We start from the raw sequence: 23,526 nt of genomic DNA, 5'->3' as shown, positions 1-23,526 counted from the left end.
TTAAATATATATATAAATGTTTCCTTCTCTTACAGGGCAGTCACAAATATTGGCAGAAATATTGGCATCAATCTTTGCAAAAAATTTGCAGATTATACAATCCATTATATAAAGATACGACATTGTTTGTGTAAAATTTTTCTTTCTTTCTCATTTTAACATGCTATAATGTCGAAATTTTTGTATTATATGCACAAAGAGAATGGTTTCTTTTCCAGATATTATAACAAATAAAAATATTAATTTAAAAAAAATATATATATATGACAACATATTTATGTTACAACTGAAAATAATTCATATCTTGATTATATCATATGTAAGCAACAAAACTTGCAACAAATGTTTATAAGTATACTTTATCCAGCCGAAAATACAGCTAGGTCAATGTTTGCAGAATATTAATTTTATATATATATATATATATATATGAATTTAAATTTCCGTATAGCTCTAGAAGTAAGTTTTTTTACATATTTTTAATAGCATTTGATAATTGTCCCTATTTTATTTAAATATATTTTTTTATTTAAATATATCTCACTAAATATATCTTTGCATTTCTTTCGCGGTGAAATGTCATAAAACTTGAATTGTATTGGATACCAATTATATAATGCATAAATCTTATTTGTATAGATTATTTGGATAGATATTTTTTTTTTAAATAATGAAAAATAATTCTATTACAAAATGATAGAATATTAATGCCATTATATTAACACGTTGGACTGAACATATGAATTATGTTTTACATATTATGGTTTCAATAATTTATGCATTTTATTGAATTGTAAAAGATAATTTTTTCGAAATAATATAAATAAAAAGCTATTTTTATATATACCGTGTTGTATATTTTAATCTCTTCCACTTTAAGATTATATGTGTTCCTTTTTCTTTTTTAATCTCTTTTTTTTTTTCATCTTTTCTATTTTAAAATAATGTAAGAGTGGAGGACGATTTCTATTATACGAATATAATTCATCTCTGTTATGTAAATGCTATTTCATATGTAATGGCATGAATAAAATACATATAAGAAGCTAATAACTGCTAATCCCCTCTCGATAAATTGGCTATTTTCTTTTTTTATATTGCTAGATATTATAAATGCGTTAACAGTCACTGGACAGGCACTTTTTGATCAAACGCATCATTTGTCTATTTAAGACAATATTGTCCTTTTTGTGTAACTTTTGAAGCTAATACATAATAGTTTTAAATAGTTTTAAATAACTTTAAAAGTTATCGTTTTTCTAATTTATTCAAAACGAAATAACATTTTTATTTGTCATTTAGTCTCATATTTCAGACATTCAAATGCTAATTTTTACTTATTTGGTTTGATTTTTGTCTGTTTCTTTATCATAGATGATCATGATTATGACTATCTAAGCATAGGATGCATTCTTTTCTGTAAAGAAAGTATTTAGTTAAATGTTAAGGCATTTATAATGCTCTGTGTACATATATGTATAATTCAAACGTCTTTGAGAAAAAATTGTCACGCGCGTAAAATATATTTAATATAACAATATCACAATCTATTTTTTATCAATTTTCGCGTACCTAGCTGCACATACATACATACGAAATATGCGTCCCGTAATTCAGGCAGTATAAAATCGGAAACATGTTGCGTGCACAAAACGCATATACTTTCGTCTTCTTCTTCAGCATAAGTACTTGTCTTAAGTAATTATGACAATTCGTTGCACGAATACTTTACATACCTCGATTATTTATAAGTCTTAATGCTTGAATAATGCTTCGTTCTCGGGATTATCATCCCTGTGCTTTTCGAGATTTCCAGATAAAGTCGGATCTGGTCGCCGTCTCTTGAAGAAGCCGAGTTTCCTCAATATTAATGTAAGTAAAATAAACAGTAACATACCCGCCACTGCGGCCACTATATATATCCACACTGGTACAGGTTCAGCTTCTTGCTGATCCAGCAGATCTGGATAAGCGATCGTCTCAGCCTATGTGACGACATCAAATAACATTAATTAAACATCATATATAACACTTTTATATGTATATATGTAGATGTTTCATAGTAAAATGCAAAATTTCTTTATCATTTAATTTTTACTATACAGAACAATTGCAATACATCAAAATGTAATATTGCATATATAGTCAATATTGCATATATAGTCAAATACTTACAATTGCATGGTCATCCTTCAAGTTCTCTTGCTGTATCACAACATTCGAAGGTATTACTATCCTAGCGTTGGAGCCTATTTTAACCATGTCTACTTTGGGGTAATCCTCAACCAAAGTAGAATTCCAAAGTCTGAAATCAATCATTTCTTTTAAAAAAGCATATATAAGGTATTTCTAGCTTTAAAGCTGATATAACTAAAATATTTTAATTTCAAACAAATTAAAAGATTAGTCATTAATATTAAGCTTTTATATTCCTCACATAATTTAAAATATTACAATTATTAACAAAAATATGTATCACATAATTAACATAATTACATAATAACATATTAATATAATTAATAATAATTAATTTTTTATTATGTTACCTTGCTTTAACAGTTATAATGGCTTCCTGTTTCCTCTGTAAATTGTATATGTAGCATATAATGTCGAAACACTTGGCTGTACCAGCTTTACAATTCTGTAATACAAAATCCTCCATTATAAAATACTCTACTAAAATGTTTTATACAAAAGTGACAAAGATTACTTAAAAATATAAAAATGAATGATATGGAAAAATATTGTCTGTTTATCCATTTTTTCGAAAATAAATTCTCATAAACAGATCTTACTATTGATTTATTTTTGCCCATAAAATAATCATCTTTGTACCACCAATAACAAAATCACTTTATACAAATATTCGTTACAAAATCAGTTTCTAAGATTTTCTTTCCGGAAGATTTGGCTGCAATCCACGAGCTTAATGAAATATGAATGATGGAGCTTTTACCATTGAAACCACACGATGGCGATGTCCGTCTTTGTCGATAATCGTTCGCGTATTGACAACTTTCTCCGTGTCTCGTGTTGTTCTTATATGATTAGTGTGATTATACAAGATTGTCGGTCGAGTTGAAGATTGCATAATGCTATCGGTATCATCAAAATTGATACTATCTTGCAATTTTAAGGGATTAACCACATGACCTGGTGGCAGTGTACATTCACCATCTGCTAAAGCTAAATTATTTAACATACATTAGCTATATATTATAAGAGATTAACCGAATGTCAGCTGGAAAGCGAGTTTTATAATACCTTGAACAGTTGGCATTTCTTCCATGTATAACAGCCATTTGCCATGCGCTTTGTCGTTCGCGACTTCATAAGGCCAGGAAATGCGCACCTCCACAGTGCTAACTTTCCATGGACCTTCATTAAATACTTCATAAATGTGCGATACTTTTGGTCCTATTTCGTTCAAGTATTTTATTGCGGATTCACCAATTACTGGACCACCATAAAACGCCCACTGAGTTTTCGCACTCCTACAAATAAATGTTAATTAACATTAATATAATGTATGATGGAAATACATAAAAATTAATTTCATTGAATAATTTATAACATTTAATTTACATTTATTAATGCAAGCATAAATTCGTTAAATTAAGCTACTTTAATTATCTTTATATATTCAATGATCTTTTTTTCTCACGTTTTTTTGATTAATCAATTGGACAATATGTTCTTCGATTATTGGCATGTAAAAATTTTTATACAATAATAAATACAATATGCTATGTCAAAGTATTGTAATTAGCAGAAGTATCAATCTTGTTTTACTAAGTTAATGAGTTGTAAATGTCATTGATACATATATTATAATGCAGAATAATTTAATATTCAGTTGATAATTTACGAAAGAAATGATTATATATAGAAGAAAATAAGATATTGTCAAGTCATCATATTGTGGACTAACGATATATTATAATGATTACCCTTTAATTGAAAGTTCGGCACGTTTTAACACTGTAGCTTGCAATACAATAGGTTGCTTATCTTTGACTTCCTTCGATGTGGAGTTTGTGAAAATTATGAAACTTAATTGTGATTCGTTATCCTCAAGACCTTTGGGATCGAATCTCACTTGTATATCCACCGTTTTGTCCTTTTTAAATGGATTGCCAATAGAGCACGATACCAGAGTAGCATTGTACAGATTGCAAATTATAGAATCGTTGCTCTTGCTGGCAATGTAGTTCAAGCTTTGCGAGTGAACGATGAATAGTTGAGCCTCGTATGCGGATTCGCCGATGTTTGCCACGTTGACTTCTACTACTATCTCCTCTCTTTCGCCCAAAAGTAACTCGTAGAAGTCTGGCTTTATAGAAGAAGCTAATATAATAAGGAATATTTCGTCAAACATCTTTTTAATAGCAAGATTGAAGTCTCTGATGTGCAATTCTTTTAATAATCTTAAATATGTAATATATTTTATTCTATGAATGTTTTCTTTTATATTATCGTAAAACTAAACTTCTATATCCTTAATTTATTGAAACCAAATAATCAAATGGCATACACGCAAATGATACATACAATAATGTTTTCATTTTATGAATATGTGCAGTCAAATTAAAAATATAGATGTTCAATCAAAATTTATTTTAATTATTATTATAATTAATAATAATTAAAATTAAAAAGAATTATATACAATAATTCCTCTCTAAACATAAATCTATGTAAGAAAGAAACATTTACCTGATAGATTCAGTTTAGCTGTCATTTGTAAATCGCTTTCGCAGATATCGTTGTTTCCACAGTCTTTCTGAAAAACGGCCTCGAATACGCGCGCGGCTTCTTGCTGATTAAGTATCGGATAATTCTTCATGTCAGGCAAAGGAGCACCTTCGGGAGGCATGACTGGTTCTTCTTGTATCAACGAATAATTCAAACGGAATTTAATAGGCGATTGGATGTCTCGTGTGTTCTCCTATTAAATAAAAACAAATATATCATTTATTCATAATAAAAATTAGATTTGTTTTAAACAAGCAAACGAATAAAAAGCGCTAAAACAATAATATATGATATTTAATATTTGTTGCAAAATTTGTTATATGTTAAGTATATTAAGAACAATTGTATATAAAAACTGAAGCACATTTCCTAATAAACCTTTTTATTTTAATTATTTAAATACTAACGAGTGATAGTATTGCTTCTTCGTTTTCCGTTACAACAGAAGACATGAGTTTGACATTTTACCTTCAAATAGACAATTTCCTTCTGACAATGTACCAGCTTTGTGGTATCTAGGGTGACTGTTCGATTAACGTAATGTGGACGCGCGTTACCATTGGCGCCGAACCAAACCCTTGAAAATTTTTTAGTTCCGGTATAGGTCTCCGCTTCGATGTAATAGTTTAATCTCAGATTTTGCATAGATTCCTCCTTCGCTAGCGACTCCGTTTTGCAACAAGCCTCAAACGTAAAACTGCAAATTTTAATATATATGATCATTGATAATTTTGCAAATGACGACCGCGAGCTAACATGTTTTCGTTATATATTTATTTGATAATTCGTATTTATTTTCCATAATCGTTTTATTATAGAATGATTACCATGTATGATTTGACTCTGGGTCGGCTAAGCATCCAATTCGATTGGGATCAATAGGTTCTATTGTATCTTGATATATTCCACCCTTTTTCGCATAACGTATGTAAGTGGAGATATCGATGATTTTCTTCGAACGAAGAAGTACAATTGCATCGTTTTCATATGCACCAATCAAGAGGTCTGGATAACCATTATGATCCATATCGATACCTCCGCTTAACGAGTAACCGAATGTTTTCAATGGCGTGGGCATATCTTCAGCATGAATTATCTATTACAACAAAAAACATAAAACAAAATTATATATAGATGAAATAAATATATCATTAAATCAATTATGAAAAAATAATTAAATAAAATTACATAGATTAAAAATACAAAGCACAGTAAATTTCGAGAGTCTATTACCTGCGATGGTGTCTTAATTATACCATTCTTGGAACCCAAATAAATATAGACTGCGCCCTTCCCTTCATATGGAGCGCCAATTGCAATATCCTCGTATCCGTCCTTATTCAAATCACCCAAATTTGTCAACGCGAATCCAAATCTATCATTAATTTATCATTACTGTATTTAATTATCAATTCAAAAGAAAGAATGAAAAAGTATAAAGTATAAGAATATCACAATAAACCTTGATTCTTCATGACCGACGAGCTTGACAGGCAAACATTTTTCATTATCTTTGATATTTTTACATATATCTAGTGATGTATAAATATAAACAGCTCCACCTTCTGCTTTATTGAAATAGAATGGTGCTGCTACAATCAAATCAGTTATTCTAAAACAACAAACATTGAAATATATAGATAAAAATAATTGGTTATCTATATGTGAATGTATGTGTGTAATATATTTAAAAATTACTTTTTGAAATAAAAACAAAGAAAAAGACACTAATAAAGATATTAATTAAATGTGTAAATCGTTGATACTAAGATAATGAACTGTAACATATCTGAATAAAGTATGTAATATATATATGTATTGAATACAGAATACACAATGCCTTACTTGTCTCCATTTACATCCGCCGACGTGATTTCGTATCCATAGCTCGATGCAAATTGCTCGCCGTCCAGAATAAGAGCGACATCCATGTCCGGCTTCGAATGGCGCCTGGTAAACAAAACTACTTGGCCCGTGCTGTTAGAACGAGGTGCGCCCGCCGCATAAGCCAAACCTTTGCCGAAGAAGTTTCCAACAGCCACAGACATCCCTGTAACATCAAGCGTTGATTAAGCAAAGATGTGGTATCCGCATATGGCGTAATGTATCACTGGCTGAGAGAAAGAGAACCAATGATATAGCAATCATGTAAATCCGGAAAAGCGGTAATGGATGTACAAAAAGTTGATTCTCAGCCAGAAAAATATGTTTCTACATGTACCGAGATAACTGTATTTATTTACGGGCGAGAAATCTTGCATTGGCGCGTTGTAAACTGTATTGTCCCTACTTAGAAACTCATCGGACACTGTAAATAGATATAGGGTCCCTCGCCATGTGTGCGGTCCCGGGGTACCGATCACTACGCGATCCTCCGTAGTTAATAAACCGCTGACTCCGGCTTGACAGTAACCAAATTGTTCGTGGGCTCTGAAAAAAATTGAAAATCTTGGATATATTTGACAATACTTTTAACAAGCCTAAAATTTATACAAGCTTAGTAGATATATATATATATATATATATATATATATATATGTCTAAATGTTTCAAATAATTTATATTACTTGTTTGTAGGTTTCCCAGAACATGGCTTCTTTAAATCATCGTATTTTAAATCGTGAGATAATATGTAGCATTGACCCTGACCCCATTGCGAATCAGCTGTCTTCACGATATGACGATGCGCGCATACCTGGAAGCAGATGTAACGAATTAAATAATCTTTATATGTATATACATATCTCTCATCTTTCTAAGATGTAATATTATCATGATTTTGTGTCTGTTGACTCACCATAACTTTACCTCCCACTCCCTGACTACGTACAGTCACTCCTAACCATTGGTTATCTTTTATTTCATCATTTCCTGGTGATATTAAATCATCAGATTCCAAATCTGAAAAAAATATGCTTTTAATAGAGATGGAAATTTAAGAATGAGTTAAATGTATTTATACCTATGTTTTTAAAAATATTAAATTATGAATTTTATGTATATCAATCATACACTATAACTTGCAGCATTATTTATAATATATATAACAGTTAAAAATTTATTATTATAATTTATTATTATTATTATTATTATAAAAAGTGTTGCATTTTTAAATTAAATAAATTTAAATATAATAACAGAAACAATTTAAAAGCAATATAAAATAAAATAAAAACGGTAAAAAAAAATATAAAATTAAATTAATTAATAACATTGATCAAATTGAGATAATAGCTGTTAAATTTCTAGTAATGAAATTAGTAGATTATAAAATATGATAGATATTAATAAATGAATAATTAATGAATAATGATATGAATAAATGTAACAATTTTATATTATCAAACTATAATTATTTAATTATTTAAAATTTTCTTTTTAAAAAGAACAAATCACCTTTTTATTAAATATATTATGTAGTATAGCCATGCGCATATAAAGATAGATATGATTAAATAAAGCATTGCGTGATGATCACAAAATGATAAATAAATAAAAATAAATAAGCAATAATGTTAGTAAAAGCAAAAATGTCAGTTAGCATAAAAGTGCTAGAAACAATTTTATGGACCGCATTTGTCAATTGCTATTATTATTATCATAAAATATCCTGTTTCCTATGTTATTTTGAACAAGAAGCTTTGATATAAAAGGATTAATTTAATAAAAGGATTGTATAATAGATCTCTTGAGATTAATTTGTTTATATTCCATGCTCTCGTACTTTTTAACGTGAGATATGTTTATCCAACAAAGATATATGCAATTTGTGAATGGCAAACCGCTGGTAAAAACTCTCAAACTCTTCATTCAATTCATTCTGCAAAGACTGCTGAAGTTTATTATACACTTACTTGAATCGTATGATTCGTATTCGTATGGTCTGTATAATAGACCATCGCCCACTGGTCGAAACATGATTCAACAAAAAAGCATCTTATTATACATAATATAAAATTGAATATTAAATGAAAAATAAATAAATACATTGTATTAATTAATGTATTGTATTAATTTATCGATCTCGTTATTAGCAAAACATAAAGACATGTGCAACCCAATATCCTAACATTCAAATATGACACAGAATTTAATAGAGCGTAATAATAATTTAATTTATACAATAGTATAAATTGAATTATTATTGATTATAAATACATCTTCAATTATCACAATAATAATAATTAGAAATAAATAATCGTACTCAGACGTCCATCGGTAATAACTTGAGTACAATCTCTGGAGTATGTTGACATCGGACATTGCCATAATGCCCCCGATCTATTTGTCCCTGGTTGTCGATTTTGATCCAAAGGTGCGCCAACCAGCATCCTATAAAAGGAAATAGTCAAAGATCAGATTAGTTGAAATTTTCAAAGAGATCAAGTAATTTTAAAACAAAAATTTTTATGTAAACAAAGATATGTGTGTGTAAACACAGATATATCTTTAATAAAAAAGATATTAATATATAACGAGAACACATAATCATCCTAATTTTTTTTTTAGCATTAATTTAGGATTAAGCTAAGTTTAAGATTTTCATGGTTCCATCGAAAAAAAAAATTGTTATAATAAAGTTTATATAATAAGATTTTTGAATCGTAACATTTTATGCATTTAATAAATTTCATTTTTTTATAATGTATTATTAATCATAGTTATCTTTTTATACAAAAAAGTTTATAAATCTCGTTTAAACAAATTTGTTACAATTGAAAGATTTATGAAAGAAATAATTTTTATATATTATATATTATATTATATTTAAGGGACTACTGTTCTCTTGCTCTCTTTCTCTTGCATTCAGTTGTAGTAACATCTTGATGCTACAAAATTTATAAAAATCAATAAAGACTAAAAGCAACAAGTTATCGAGAAAAAAAAAGAAAAAAACCTGTCGATTATATGTGTACTGCTTTAATATCTACCAGCTTATCGGTCTCGACAACGAGTGATTCTCGGCCTCTACATGTTCGGCCACCGAGTAACCAAAATAGGAGCCCTCCATGCCCCTTTTGATAACAGGTATTCGTGGTTCCAGATTAAAAGCGTACGTGACGCACGCACCCAGAGCGATCCACGGCAATGTGTTCATCTTCGTCGCTATTTTTATTTGTCACCGGCTATATCGGAGCGATATTTCCAATCCGTTCCCCCGAGTCTACCGCGCAATCCCCGGTTCTGTCAAACACCTCCGGCTATTCCTTTATCATCACACTGTCGGCTACATACGGGGCCAGTACACGTACACCCTTCACTATACCCTTTCTACATTTTTGAAAACACATTACATTACCCACCCTATCCACCCACGCGCGTCGAACAACTTTCACATTTCACAGGGCTTGTGCAGTGCCGGCAACACGCCGCGCCGCGTCGCGTTACGTAATCGAAATTTTCCTAGGAAATGTCATTAAGCCCACGTGTACGTGCATTGAAGATCGTGAAGTTTTATTAAGATTCTTTCCAATCGGAATAGAGATTTTTTTGTCCTGAAGTCCAGATTGACCAATCGGATCCTCGATGCAAGATCAATCTTCAATCCGTACTCTATGGGCTAAGAAAAAGTTGTAGGGACGTCATCTAGGTTCACTCTCATTTTATGGAGCCTGTTGATGGCCGGCTAAATTTGACAAATCCTTCTCTATGGTCAGTGAGGGCCATTCAAATTTGTAGAAGAAGGAGTCGCTTTGTGGAACCTCCTGTAAAGATCTATCTAAACACGCATACAGGATGTGTTCTGTTTTAATTGGTAGTACATCATATATAAATAAGATTATTCGTATGTAAATGATTATTTAATATATCATCACAAAACTTATACACATCTATATACATGTACATACCACACATACCACACACACACACACACATATCATATACACAGATTCACGAAATAACATAAAGCATATTGCAGTTTTTGATCGTACAATACAACTTTTCATTTTTGGTTTATTAAAATTAATTTCTAAAACATTTTTAAATTAAATGTTCAACACGTTGACTCATCATCTCCCCATACAGCACTGAAGCTTGCAACAACATTGCTGCAACATTGTAATATTGCATATTGCAGTTTAATGTTGCAGAAATATTGCAAAGACATTATTTTACAATATAACTTTAGCAATGTTACAGCAACATTCCGAAAATATTACAAAAAAAGTATTCAATAATCGCAAGTTCATTCGTTTACTACTATGCGGCGCATGTTGCGCTATCTATTCTGCATTTAATTTTTAATCATGATGATTATATAAAATTTACAAAGAGCGGCTAGTAAGATTAAAAAGATATAATAACTATTTTTGTTAATTTAAGTCGTATGATATCGATCAGACATTGGACTAAGAATTCTTTTAATAGTTTCCATTCTTATATAAAATCAAAAATTTGATAATAATTTTCTAATATGCAAGATACTTCAGATTTTAATAAATAAATTTTGAGATTATATAAAGACAAGAGAGATGTGAAAAAACTCGTTATATGCGTAAATTCACCACAATCTTTTTGCATCCGGATATCTGAATATTTCGGATACAAAGAAATTGTGAATTTACGCAATTGCAAATTGAGTTTTTTCTTATTTCTCTTAGATATTCTCTGTCACTGAAGGAAGTCGAATGTGTACTGAAAAATTTACATTTTATAATTTCGTTATTATTATAATACAGAAAAACTATATACACGCTAGATCCTGACTCTTATAGGTCTAATTTCTTATTATTTTTTTCATATGTTAAGAATATTATGTCGATAAATATACATAAAGCATTATTGCATATATGTATTATATTGCTATGTTGCTGCAATATTATATTGCAATATTTCTGTAGGCGGACATTTTACTGTTGCTGCAATATCATAACAACGTTGTAGAAACATTTCGCAATGTTTCTGCAATATTGCAATCTTGCAGAAAAATGTTGCTGCAATGTTATTGCAATCTTGCGGTGCTGTATGGGTCCTCGGTACGAATGTGAGAGCGTCTTATTTCACATTCTTGAGATGAAGCATTCTAAGAAAACATCAAATAGAATGATATATATACATTTGTAACAGATAAGAAAAAAAAAAGATTTCTCTTTAAAAAAAGAAAAAAAGAAAAATAAAGAATAATTAAAGTAAATTTTATATTTGCTTATATTTATTAATTTGCTTATACTTGTTTATTAAGAAATATAAACAATTAATAATTATAATAATTAAGAGAGTGCATAATTTTTTCAGCTGAGAAGGAACCACGACGGCAGTTAATACAATTCATTAATCCATTAGTAATCAATCGGGATAGCAGCTTATTGTCTTATTGACGCGCGTAACGTTGAACAGCAGGAAACGCCGGCTTTGTTCGACAACATAGCACATTTTCGATCAGTAGCATCGCCGTTCGCCAGACAGAAACATCGATCTCCATTTCACAATTGTTGTGTTCGTCAAACTTTTTAATCACGACGACGACATATATTCGTTGAGATGATATTAATTCTAAATAAATTGAAATTAATTACAAGTACATATATACTCAAGCTTCGAATCGAATTCATAGATATAAAAAATTATATTGTTAATTATTCAAATATTTTACATAATAAGAAAAAAATTAATTTCAATTTAGTACATGTGTTTATAACAAATAATGATAAATAAATGATAAAATAGAGAATAAAAAATTATATATAATAAATGTGAGTAATATCAAAGTGAATAAAGTTAAGGATAAATAATAAAATAATTATTATAATCGCTGATAATCGTCGAAGATTGATCGGTAAAATGATATAAATGATAAGAAAAATAGTGAAAAAGATCGGTGAAACCGGAACACAGTGCTATGTTGATTTTATATTAAAAAAAAAAAACAATTTTGCAAATCAAAAGTATATTTTGTGAATGTACTTCTATATTAATGAAACCGAGAAAAGATCAATTTATTTCGTTTTTTGAATAAATTGGAAATATTATTGCGCGTACAATAAGTAAGTAAAATATGAAAGATAATAAGTTGTAACAACAATAGTAACAATTACTAATTATATGTTCGTATAGAAACAATTGTCAAATCAATTTCTGATTTTAATAATCATAGAATCAGACAATTGGATCATAAAAATGAATTTTTGCCCTCTCTTCTAATTCGCGTTTCTCTTCTATAGAAGATATTAAAATTATATCTAAAAATCTATACAATAAAAAGTAAGATATCGACTCTTATTTTAAGGGTTTTAAGATTATGACAAATGATTCCATTATATGGTATTGTATTTAGCCACGAAATCATTATTTCACAAACTGCTTTTAGTGAATATAACGGATGCTTACATATATCTTTGATGTTATCTAGTTCTCTGGAAAATATATCGATTATGCTTTCACTGAAATACTAGTACATGATCACAAAACCTAGTATTGTTTCGCGATTAAAAAACAAAATATTCTTCTTTTTGCTATTTATTATAAAAATTACTTGTAAAATAATATAAAATAATACTAAAATAATATCTTCTTTTCATTAATGATAAAGTTCTATTGTATACATGTAAAATTTTCGTTTCCACGGGAAGAAATGATTATTTACGAGAGGCTGTTTTAATATCATACACATATAAATTTAATTTTCTAATTTTTACAAATTTATTTTAAAAATAACTTGCAATTGTGCAAGTAATTACCTGCGCAACATTGTTCCAGAGTTATCACGATATTTGAGAGAGATATGCGATATATATATATATCATATGCGAGACATATGCGGTAAAATTACAAAACTTTCTGTATATTCTGACGCTTTACTGGCGAAAAAAAAGTTTGTCCGATATACAAGATTAACAATATTTTATCTAATATTAAAAACGTTATTCGTATAAATAATTATTTGTACAAAATACAGTTACAAATATAACATTATTTGTTATTATTTATTCGTTAATTGTCTTATCTTAATTAATAATCAAATATATTAATATCGTATATTTTAATTAATTGGATTTTATTTAAAAAAATTACACATTATTTCTTGTTTAGTTAAGAGACGATGTAACAACTTATTATTATTTGTTTGAGAAATATCTGTAAATGAGGAACAACGTTATTAGCAAATAACATCCGCGTAACTAATAGCGCAAATTAAATTTTATTTAAAAAAAAAAAATTAAATAAAATTAGCACTATTTATTCGAATAATACCAATCTCTGGATCGAAAGAGGATCCTTCGATTTTGTACTTGAAAGCCCCTTTCGATTTCGTCACCTGCCACCCTTAGAGGGAGAAAAGCCGCGCGCATACTCGCGATTGGTACTCGCGCACGTGCTTTCTCGTTCGCAGATTGATCCCGAGTGTGTCTCTCGCACACACAACACAGTACATTCGTGCCGAGTCAATGTGAACGTGTGTTGCTACCCGTATGTGTCGCGATTCACCTGTTGTAACACCTGCTGCATCCTCCAAAGTTTCAAGGCATCTCCCGCTCCTATCTCGTCCCGGCGGGATGCTTAATCACAGTATTAATTTTGATAACATATAGAGATCGATGATCGAATACTTGTACAGTTAGAAAGAGGAATTGTGAAACGAGGGACACAGAGGGATATCGCGAATTGCCTCGCATTTGACTTTTTTTTTTTTTCCTACGCGGTTACTGTATTTGTCGACACATCGATCGAAGTTCAAAAGTTCTTATCGATCCTTGTCGATTACTCTCGCGCTTAAAATTTATGTAAGTTATATAAATATAAAAGAATTAAATATAAAATAAAAAATTTGTTTTTTTGGGCTTCAAAAAAAAAAAAGATCCACTTTAAAAATATTGTTTTCAATTTTAATTATAAGAGTATACAAGAAATTATAAAAATATGATATGAAATGATGAATTTATATAAATTTCATGTATGGGGGGGGGGGGATGGGGGCACAAAAAATTTAATATTGTTTTTAAAATGTATAGTATTCGCGGAAGATTAATCGCGAGCGAAGAAATGGCCAGTGACGATTTTAAATCGTATCTTTCGATTAAATGCAATATCAATTTGCGATTGTTGTAGCGCAAAAGCATTGCCTCGACGACTCAATCTAATTAACTGGAATAGCTAACCGGCAGGACAATTATAACCGTATTCCGTAATAGAGCCGCACGAAACAGTGTCCTTAAAAGGATCTTATTAGCTAACAGCTATGAGAAGATGAAGTAGATTGCAGACAGGATCGGACCTCGGTATTGACGAACCCCAGGACGTTTTTTGTTAGACGATTATTCGAATAAATAATTATTTACGATTATATGTCAGCAGGTGTCATTTTTTTTTTTTAAATGTCAGAAGTTTAATTTAAATTTGTGAATTTATTTAATATTTTTCCGCAAAAAAGTTTTGTTATCTTCAAAATAATCTATTATTGAAGTTTATAATAAAAGTGAGGGACATAAGTTTGAAAAATTAAATATTATTTAGAAAAATGTGTTATAATTATGCGGATAATTCATATATATGTTTTTAAACAGAATATATCTACATTTTACATGTGCAAAATTTATAATGATAAATTTTTAGACAAATTAATTCGCAGACAATTTTATCTAGTTCTTCATTTCTTATATTTCGATTCTTATCCTATCTCTTATCACAGATCTCGCAAGTTTCGAGATGTTTTATAAGTGCTTAATGTAAAACCGGCCCTGATCATAGAGGTATAAGGATGAAGGAGGGGAGGGGGTTGGAAATAGGGGATGAAAAGAGATCGCCTGTACAACGGCAGCCTAAATAGATCGTGCAAAGAAGATGGAACGAAGAAAGAGGAAGGCAGAAATGAGTGGGGAGGGGGACATAGATTGAAAAGTTGCGGAAAGCGGTGGGAGATCCGTATTGAATCCATCTGATTATTCCGTACACGGCACTGTGTTGCGGGACACGTGATTCTTCATTTGTGCGCGAAATTGTGCAATGTGCTCCTACTCACCGATGACCTGTTGCCCGCCGTTGCATCTCTGAAGTTCCACCGCAGCTTCCGCAAAGGGCGTCGTTGAGGAGCACGAAAGAGCGGGTACACCATTTTAGACAACCGAACGGAGATATATCGGGGTGCGTCAACTGCAATAGGTAATAAAAATAATTTATACACTGGATAACCGATTGGATAGATGATTTACGTAACCATGTGAGATAATAAAGACAATAGAAAAAAAAACGCGAAATAAATAAAATTTTATGGAGAAAAAAATATTACTGTCGCGTGAAAAAAAAATGACGAGAGATCTCGCTATCGTAATTAATTATTCAATATTACAAAGCAAAATCTATTTGAAGATCGATGGATAGAGAAATGTTGTTAAACTCGTTTGTAGAAAAACGAACTTGCTGCTAAAGCAGAGTAGTTCTTAATATATCTTGCACGGATATCATCTCTCTCAAGAATTACAATACTTTGTTATTATTATAGAAATAATTTGCTCAATGAAACGATATTTTTAGGAAATAAAATAAATATAATAAGGCTCTCTTTACATAGAGTAAACGAGAAAAAGGTGCTATGATAAAAATGCTAAAATACACCGTGCCAATAGATTTTTTTATCTCTTTATATCTTATATATTATAATTTGTGTTGTAATATGTATCTTATTGTGAGATGCGTTTTCGATCGGCACAAAATAATTTTGATATATTCGAAAATGCTTTAGATAGAGCAGATGCAATCAGACGCATGGATGTATTTATTTCAGGATATTTTTCTAGTGACTCTTTACGCTCTTCCGAAAGAGCTTCATATAAATAGAAATGCAAACACTGCCATGCGAAGCTCGTATGATATTAATGGAATTATATACTGATTTAAAATTTTTATGATTTTTCAATTTGCTCTGAACGTCAAAATATCAAAAATTGAATATTTTATGAGATGTATGTCAGAATAAGAATATATGAAATATAAATTTTATTCTTCGATGATCTCTTGTCTTTATTAGTGAAATATTTAACCGTAATTAAGAATCTATAGACCGTATTAGGTAGCGCGAAGAAGATCGAAATTATATTCGGGTTAGAGAGATATTATCAGATCGTTCAAAAGGAAGTACACATTTTGTCCTTGTCCTAAATTATCTTATCGCGTTGTCTTTTTTATTATGTACGAGCAATTGAAAAATTTATTTCCAAATATTTTAATATATTCATAACTCTCAAAGAAATTAGATAAGTTGTCACGGTTCTTACTTCTTCGTTTTGTCGTATTAAAAAGTAATTACGATCTTTAAATAGTAATTGTTAAGATTAATAATCATACCGGGAAGATTTCAATTCAAAGGATGCGTTTGCTACCCGCGAATAGCCGAAGCTTGAATCTTATTGATGTTGATGAAATGTCTTAAATAAATCAGCGGCGCGAGATCGTCATACGTGAGCCAACATACGTGAGCGAAATTATGAACGATCTAATAATAACCGCTCTCTTACCCATATGGGAAGTTGATTTTAATTCAGGGGGCTGAACAGACACACACACACACACGTATCAGATCCCGTCCTTTTAATAAGCAAGGTCAGTAATCATGGTGATTGAGACTCACGATGAGCATCCATCGAAGTATCGTCAAAAATTAAAGAGATCGTGCGCATACTCGTCATAAAAGTATTTGATGTTTGCTAGATGCTGATTTTACAAAGATACTCTTTTGGAAAGGATGTGTCATGTCTGTGTGTGTCATATAAACGCGTCATTTGAAAAAAAGTGATTATTTAAAAAATGTATATATTGTATAAATAAGATATTTGTAAACATGTGCGAAAAATTTCGAGAGGTGATTTCTTGGATAATTTTATGAAAAAAGGTTCATATACAACAATGTCTTAAACGGCATAGTTTTTGAATTACAGAGTGTTCAAAGTTAAAAAATGAGGCTTCAAAAAATATATTTTGTCAAAAACAAAAAATTTAAAAAAATTATAGGAACTGTTGGAAATAAGCACCTCCATCCATGACACATGAATCTGTTCTCCTTCTGATTGATTGTGATTCCTTAAATCTTCAATATTTTCAATTGAACACTTGGTATAAATTAAGGATTTAAGATAATCCTAGAGAAGTTTATGTACGAGCTTCTCTTCAAAAAATTACTCAAGAAATCACCTTTCGAATTTTTTCGCATATGTTTAGGAATATCCTGTATATAAATATGAATTTAATATATTCTAAATACTATATGTAGACGTGCGAGATTTTATTAGTAAAAACTTACGTGTTTTCGATAGAATTTGTCTAAAGAGAAACATGTATGGTCTAATCCTGGAAAACCTGGCCGAATACATAAGGCAGGTTTACGGCGAAGATAGATGGGAAGAGATTCGCAGACAGGCGTCCGTGGATCAGCCGAGTTTTAGCGTTCACCAAGTTTATCCGGAGAACCTGATACCAAGATTGGCAAAAAAAGCGATTCAGGTAATCGTTTTTTTCCTGATGTATATATCTAAAAAAAGTTAGAAAAAAATCGGATACTTTACAAAGTCTAAATATTTCATATTTTACGTTATGTAAAAATAATTTGCATATTGACAAAAAATATGAAGTATCTCGTAAAGTTACCAGTTTTTAATACTATTCTCTCTATCTTCAAACGTTTAATTTATAATTGATATCATGTATATCATTGATATATATCGCATAGACATGAGTAGACATACATTGCGAACGTTTAAATACGTTTAAATATTATTATAATATAAAATATATTCAGTTTTGCATCTTTCATGCAGGGTTTGCTTTATCCATAGCAATTTGTTCCAAAATATTCGAATGCACTTACCTTAGATACTCGGCGTGACGGAAAAGGAGTTCTTCGATCAGATGGGCGTGCACTTCGTAGGATTCGTCGGTCAGTACGGTTACGATCGCGTGCTCTCGGTACTTGGACGACACGTGAGGGACTTCCTCAACGGCCTGGACAATCTCCACGAGTATCTCAAGTTCTCCTACCCGAGGATGCGAGCACCGTCGTTCATCTGCGAAAACGAAACACGCCAAGGTGAATGCAAGACGTCAGCCAAGAGTCAGCTTGGCATTTCAAGAATTCTTTCAATGAGAGAATTCTTTGCTAATCATCCCTTATTCGCATTATAAATAAGAGATGAAATCAAAGAGACAATATAATATTGTCTCCCTCTTTTGTATTGTAATATTTTGGAGTCTAAATTTTTTAAAGACTGATGAATACAGGTTTGACCCTTCATTATCGGAGCAAACGCCGGGGTTTCGTCTATTACACGATGGGCCAGATAAGGGAAGTGGCTCGGCACTTTTATCACAAGGAGCTGCAGATCGAGCTGGTGCGCGAGGAGGTGCTGTTCGACACCGTGCACGTGACCTTTCAGCTCACCTTCGATAATCGTGCTTTCACGCTCGCCTCACTCGCGATGACTCGCGAAGAGAAGCACCTGCCGATCGGGGCGTGCGTGCTTTTTGAGATATTTCCCTTCTGCATCGTCTTCGGGTGCGTGCTAATGACATTACACTTGAACAGTTCAATGTTATTAGAAGCGGATTATAAATTTTCTTATTTCAAATCAAATTCTGGTCATAGCTCGATAATTATTACAGAGATTCAAATAAAAAGCAACTTACGTGGAATTAGTTAAAAATATGTAAAGTATATCAATTGATGTTTAAATTTCAGCTCGGATATGGTAGTTAGAAACATCGGCAATTCGTTAATGGTCATACTTCCAGATCTAGTTGGCAAGAAGATCACGTACTTCTTCGATCTGGTTCGACCGCTTATCGCGTTCAAATTTCAATCGGTAAGTTCGATAAATATAACAAGTAGAAAATTCAGAAGATCTAATAAGCAATGATTTAAACTCCGTTCCTAAAAAGTATTTTTAATAAAATTAATTTAAATTAAAATTTTTTCTAAGATCTAATATATAATTTTTTTCTAAGATCATATAGTCATATTTGAATCTGAAATATCTCAGTTAAAGACATTAAAGATTTTATAATTCCCGAATAAATATATCAGTTTTCTTCTATGATTTCAAGCGTTTTTCAAGCAAAATAAATAGTTAATTTACGATTTAGATATTGAACCGAACGAATAACATTTTCGAGTTGGTTACTGTTGATCCGGTGCTTACGGAACGATTGAATGATCAACACAGGAATGAAATTCTTTTGAGCGACGAGCTTGATACCATAGAAGATAAGAGCTTACGGTTAAAAGGTACATTCATTGTTCTTATTAAATTTAATTTCAAAAATTAATTATATCGATTAAATTAAAAAAATTAGAATATAGAATTACAAATTACTTATTAGAGTAAAGCGAGATATATTTATATAGTGAAATATATTATTTATTTTTTACTAATTGAAATTAAGACATTCTCTCCTTATCTCTGTTTTTATTAGATGCAGAAATGAAATAATCGATTTGTGTCAGAAAATAAAATATGGAATATGAATGTAAAAGATTTAATAAAGAAAAATTTAAGATTTTCATCATTATTAACATCTTTTCCAGGTCAAATGATATACATGGACAATTGGAAAATGATGATGTATCTCGGTACACCAGTCATGCCCGATTTGAACGCTTTAATAGCGACAGGCCTCTACATAAATGATCTCTCGATGCATGATTTCAGCCGGTAAAGAAATCAAATAAAACGGCTTATATAAAGAAAAAAATTTTGTTATTATAGAATTTGACCGTTTACTTATATCGTATTGTAATACTTGCATTAAAAATTAAACTCATCGCGAAATTTTAGTTATTTGCCATCGATTAAACGCTCTAACTATTGACTTGACGATTTTGCAGAGATCTCATGCTAGCTGGGACTCAACAGTCCGTGGAGCTGAAACTAGCGTTAGATCAAGAACAGCTTAAGAGTAAAAAGTTAGAGGAATCCATGAGAAAACTAGACGAGGAGATGAAACGTACCGACGAATTACTGTACCAGATGATTCCCAAACAAGTTGCGGACCGTTTGAGGAACGGTGAAAGTCCGATTGATACTTGCGAAGTACGATTAATTAGAATGGAGGGAAATTTTTTCTCTTTTTGTTCGTCTATATTATTAATTGTCGTTGTACGAAGCAAAACAGAAGATTCCCCCAAAGCAAAGCCGGCATCTTGTATAAAACATAAGAATAGTTAATTGTGTGTTTCTTGTAACAATAAATTATTTTAAGACATATTCGCATTTTATCTACTTACAGATGTTCGACAGCGTGTCGATCTTGTTTTCGGACGTGGTGACCTTCACCGAAATCTGCAGTAGAATCACGCCGATGGAAGTTGTGTCCATGTTGAATGCCATGTATTCGCTGTTTGACACTTTGACTGAGAGAAACCGAGTGTACAAGGTATTCTTTAGGTACTCCAAGAAAGAATATCGATTGTAATTTTTCAAAAAATATGGTTCAATCTTGTGACGCGCATCTGATTCTCAAATCTCATTACTAATTCGATGGTGATGTAAAATTTAATAATGTGTAAAATTTCATTTAATTTTTATTAAATTTTTAATCAAGTTTAACATAAATCATTGAAATATAATTTTACATTCAAAAATTACTTTTGTAAAATAAATAGTAATACTATCTCTGTGTATCTTTTATCCAAGGTCGAAACCATCGGTGATGCTTACATGGTAGTCTCTGGTGCGCCGGTAAAGGAAAATGATCATGCGGATCGTGTATGCGATATGGCTCTCGATATGGTCGAGGCAATAACCGATCTCAAGGATCGTTCGACAGGTACAAAAAAGAAGAAAAAATGGTCCATTTTTTTTTAAATCCATATCAATTTTCAGGCAATCATCTTCAGATACGCGTTGGCATTCATAGCGGCGCAGTCGTGGCCGGTATCGTTGGCTTGAAGATGCCGCGATACTGTCTCTTCGGCGATTCCGTCAATACAGCAGCCCGTATGGAAGCGACTAGCCAGGCCATGCAGATACACATATCCGAATCTACTCGGGAACTGCTATCATCCTCATACAAAGTTAAGGAGCGCGGAGAAATCGAGGTGAAAGGAAAAGGTAAGATTATCTTCCGATCCTGCTCTATGAGATGCCGTTCATGAAATGTATCTTTAATCCTCGTGTATAATTCTTCACTATTGCGTATCGATAGGTACGATGAAGACCTATTGGTTGGAAAAGCGAGAAAAGCGTTCCTTCACGACCAAGGGTATCACTTTACAAGAACCTCATCAATGGCATACAAGGAGTTTTGAGAAAAGAGTTTCCACAGTGGGCGCGATAGGTCTGATAAGTCCAGGCATATTTGATAAATCAACTTCGAAAGACGCGTCGTCGAGACGAGGCTCGTCGAAGATGTCTTCCCCAACGCCACCAGAATCGTCCGGATTTTTTGCAGAAGACAGAAGGATATATTCCCCCATTACTTTTCACGATGTCGCGCGACGATCGGTCGCAAATTCGCCAACAAAGAATATGGAAATTCGAGGTAGAAAATTTGCCCTCTTCGCAATTTTTAATATAAATGGTATCCCATTGTTTTCATCGCGATAAACATATTTTTCTTTCGTAGAGTGTCGATCGAATTCTATGGGCGCGATGGGCGTCAGGAACGCCTCCGATATGTTCAGTTCTCTCTTGAGCGACACGGAGGAGCACTTCCGGCAGCACCGGGACAGTTTGTCGCCGCGCGCGGAGAATCGGGCGGCCAGCGTGCACGTGAAACCGGAAGTGAAGATCAATGCCGTTTCGTCCTCATCTTCGTCTTCGCAGAGTTCCGAGAACGAGTCAAATATGTCACTGGATTCGTCGCAAACGCGAAAGAATAGCGCCAATGTAACAGCTGGTGACAACAGTGAATGCGCGGCGATCAGCAATAGCGATCTCAGCAATTCCCAGTTGCTGATGCAGCAAGACCAGTGCTGTCCGGGATTCACCATGCCGAAGAGCAGCAAAATGCGTCATCAGGGGAACAATTGCACTATTTTCTAAAGCAGAAATTGAAGATCGATAAGACTAAATGAGTCGCAAATTATCGTTTCTAAAGTTTGACATTAAGTCGTTTCATGTGTATCATTTCTTCACGTTGTTATTTATCGTATTTTCAATACACAAAAAATAATGAAATTTCATTATTTTCTTTGACGAAAGGTTGGTTCTCGAAATTATTTAGAGTCTCTATTATGAAAGAAATATAATAGATGACACGTACATATCTTGTATAACATACAGATAAAATTGTTACTTTCAAAACAATCTTACAATTAAAAGATATTGAAAAATATTCTTTATCTATTCTACATATAGGATTGATTCTTCGGTAAAATTTAAAGTAAAAATTAAAACAGTTCTTGTATGTTACTTTGTAAGACAATTGAATTATTATCGGTAGCACATAATTGTACTAACAATAAGTGTAATTCACATATATTTAATAAATTGTACATATTAATAAATATAAAGCTGAAAAGTATTAAAGCATTCACATTAGTCACCTCTCGACGATATCATATATATTTTTAACCCTTACCAAGAGTTTTTATCTAATCAAATGTGGAGCTGCAGTTTCCGCTAACATAATTTTTTTGATGAAGACATCAATCAATGAAAATTAAAACCATTGAATCGAATTTGAAACGGCGAGTAATAAAATAAGAAAAATTTATATATAATAATTTCTTTATTTATATTTTTATATAAATAACAATATTTTTGTGCAATCAATTTATTATATATTTTTATATTTTATTTTATTCATTTTTATTCAAATTATCAAAAATTCTTTTAACTAGATAAA

General features: G+C 31.3%; 2 protein-coding genes and 1 long non-coding RNA gene across 4 annotated transcripts; 1 reads left to right on the top strand and 2 right to left on the bottom strand.

Moving 5' to 3' along the window:
* Positions 1–1,230: 1,230 nt before the first annotated feature.
* On the bottom strand, positions 1,231–10,092 carry Mew (multiple edematous wings). 2 transcript variants are annotated; one of them, XM_070293433.1, is made up of 18 exons: positions 9,687–10,092; positions 8,960–9,087; positions 8,610–8,660; positions 7,553–7,656; positions 7,323–7,450; positions 6,977–7,185; positions 6,601–6,805; positions 6,218–6,367; positions 5,989–6,130; positions 5,583–5,851; positions 5,224–5,452; positions 4,717–4,948; positions 3,951–4,347; positions 3,265–3,494; positions 2,957–3,186; positions 2,547–2,641; positions 2,176–2,305; positions 1,231–1,985 (listed from the first exon to the last, which is right to left on the bottom strand). In XM_070293433.1, exons 1-18 carry the CDS (start codon positions 9,851–9,853, stop codon positions 1,755–1,757), a joined length of 3,327 nt encoding a protein of 1,108 aa, XP_070149534.1. In that variant the 5' UTR covers positions 9,854–10,092; the 3' UTR covers positions 1,231–1,754. The 2 variants fall into 2 exon arrangements, with proteins under 2 accessions (XP_070149534.1, XP_070149535.1); XM_070293434.1 differs by lacking the exon at positions 8,610–8,660.
* Positions 10,093–15,357: 5,265 nt separating this feature from the next.
* On the bottom strand, positions 15,358–18,705 carry LOC138931996 (uncharacterized). Its single transcript, XR_011446717.1, has 3 exons — positions 18,551–18,705; positions 17,987–18,153; positions 15,358–15,843 (listed from the first exon to the last, which is right to left on the bottom strand). It is a non-coding gene; the product is annotated as an uncharacterized lncRNA (long non-coding RNA).
* Positions 18,002–22,830, top strand: Gyc88e (Guanylyl cyclase at 88E). The gene is made up of 12 exons (XM_070293435.1): positions 18,002–18,186; positions 18,556–18,769; positions 18,961–19,234; positions 19,418–19,541; positions 19,822–19,963; positions 20,264–20,390; positions 20,564–20,768; positions 20,965–21,111; positions 21,372–21,504; positions 21,561–21,788; positions 21,883–22,218; positions 22,303–22,830. Exons 1-12 carry the CDS (start codon positions 18,019–18,021, stop codon positions 22,719–22,721), a joined length of 2,517 nt encoding a protein of 838 aa, XP_070149536.1. The 5' UTR covers positions 18,002–18,018; the 3' UTR covers positions 22,722–22,830.
* Positions 22,831–23,526: the final 696 nt, after the last annotated feature.

This window comes from Polyergus mexicanus, unplaced genomic scaffold, assembly GCF_030449975.1.
Source record: "Polyergus mexicanus isolate NDT 795.1 unplaced genomic scaffold, iyPolMexi1.0 SCAF_3, whole genome shotgun sequence".
Classification (NCBI taxonomy): Eukaryota; Metazoa; Arthropoda; class Insecta; order Hymenoptera; family Formicidae; genus Polyergus; species Polyergus mexicanus.
This window is presented reverse-complemented; position numbering and strand designations above follow the sequence as displayed.

Excerpts from the sequence above, each read along its gene's own strand:
- Gyc88e (XM_070293435.1), top strand. The coding sequence starts at position 18,019 with ATGTATGGTCTAATCCTGGAAAACCTGGCCGAATACATAAGGCAGGTT. Across the intron at positions 21,505-21,560 it reads TCTCAAGGATCGTTCGACAG|GCAATCATCTTCAGATACGC; the intron begins GTACAAAAAAGA and ends ATCAATTTTCAG. Across the intron at positions 22,219-22,302 it reads AAAGAATATGGAAATTCGAG|AGTGTCGATCGAATTCTATG; the intron begins GTAGAAAATTTG and ends TTTCTTTCGTAG.
- Mew (XM_070293433.1), bottom strand. The coding sequence starts at position 9,853 with ATGAACACATTGCCGTGGATCGCTCTGGGTGCGTGCGTCACGTACGCT. Across the intron at positions 6,131-6,217 it reads GTCGGTCATGAAGAATCAAG|ATTTGGATTCGCGTTGACAA; the intron begins GTTTATTGTGAT and ends AATTAATGATAG. Across the intron at positions 5,852-5,988 it reads TAATTAAGACACCATCGCAG|ATAATTCATGCTGAAGATAT; the intron begins GTAATAGACTCT and ends TTGTTGTAATAG.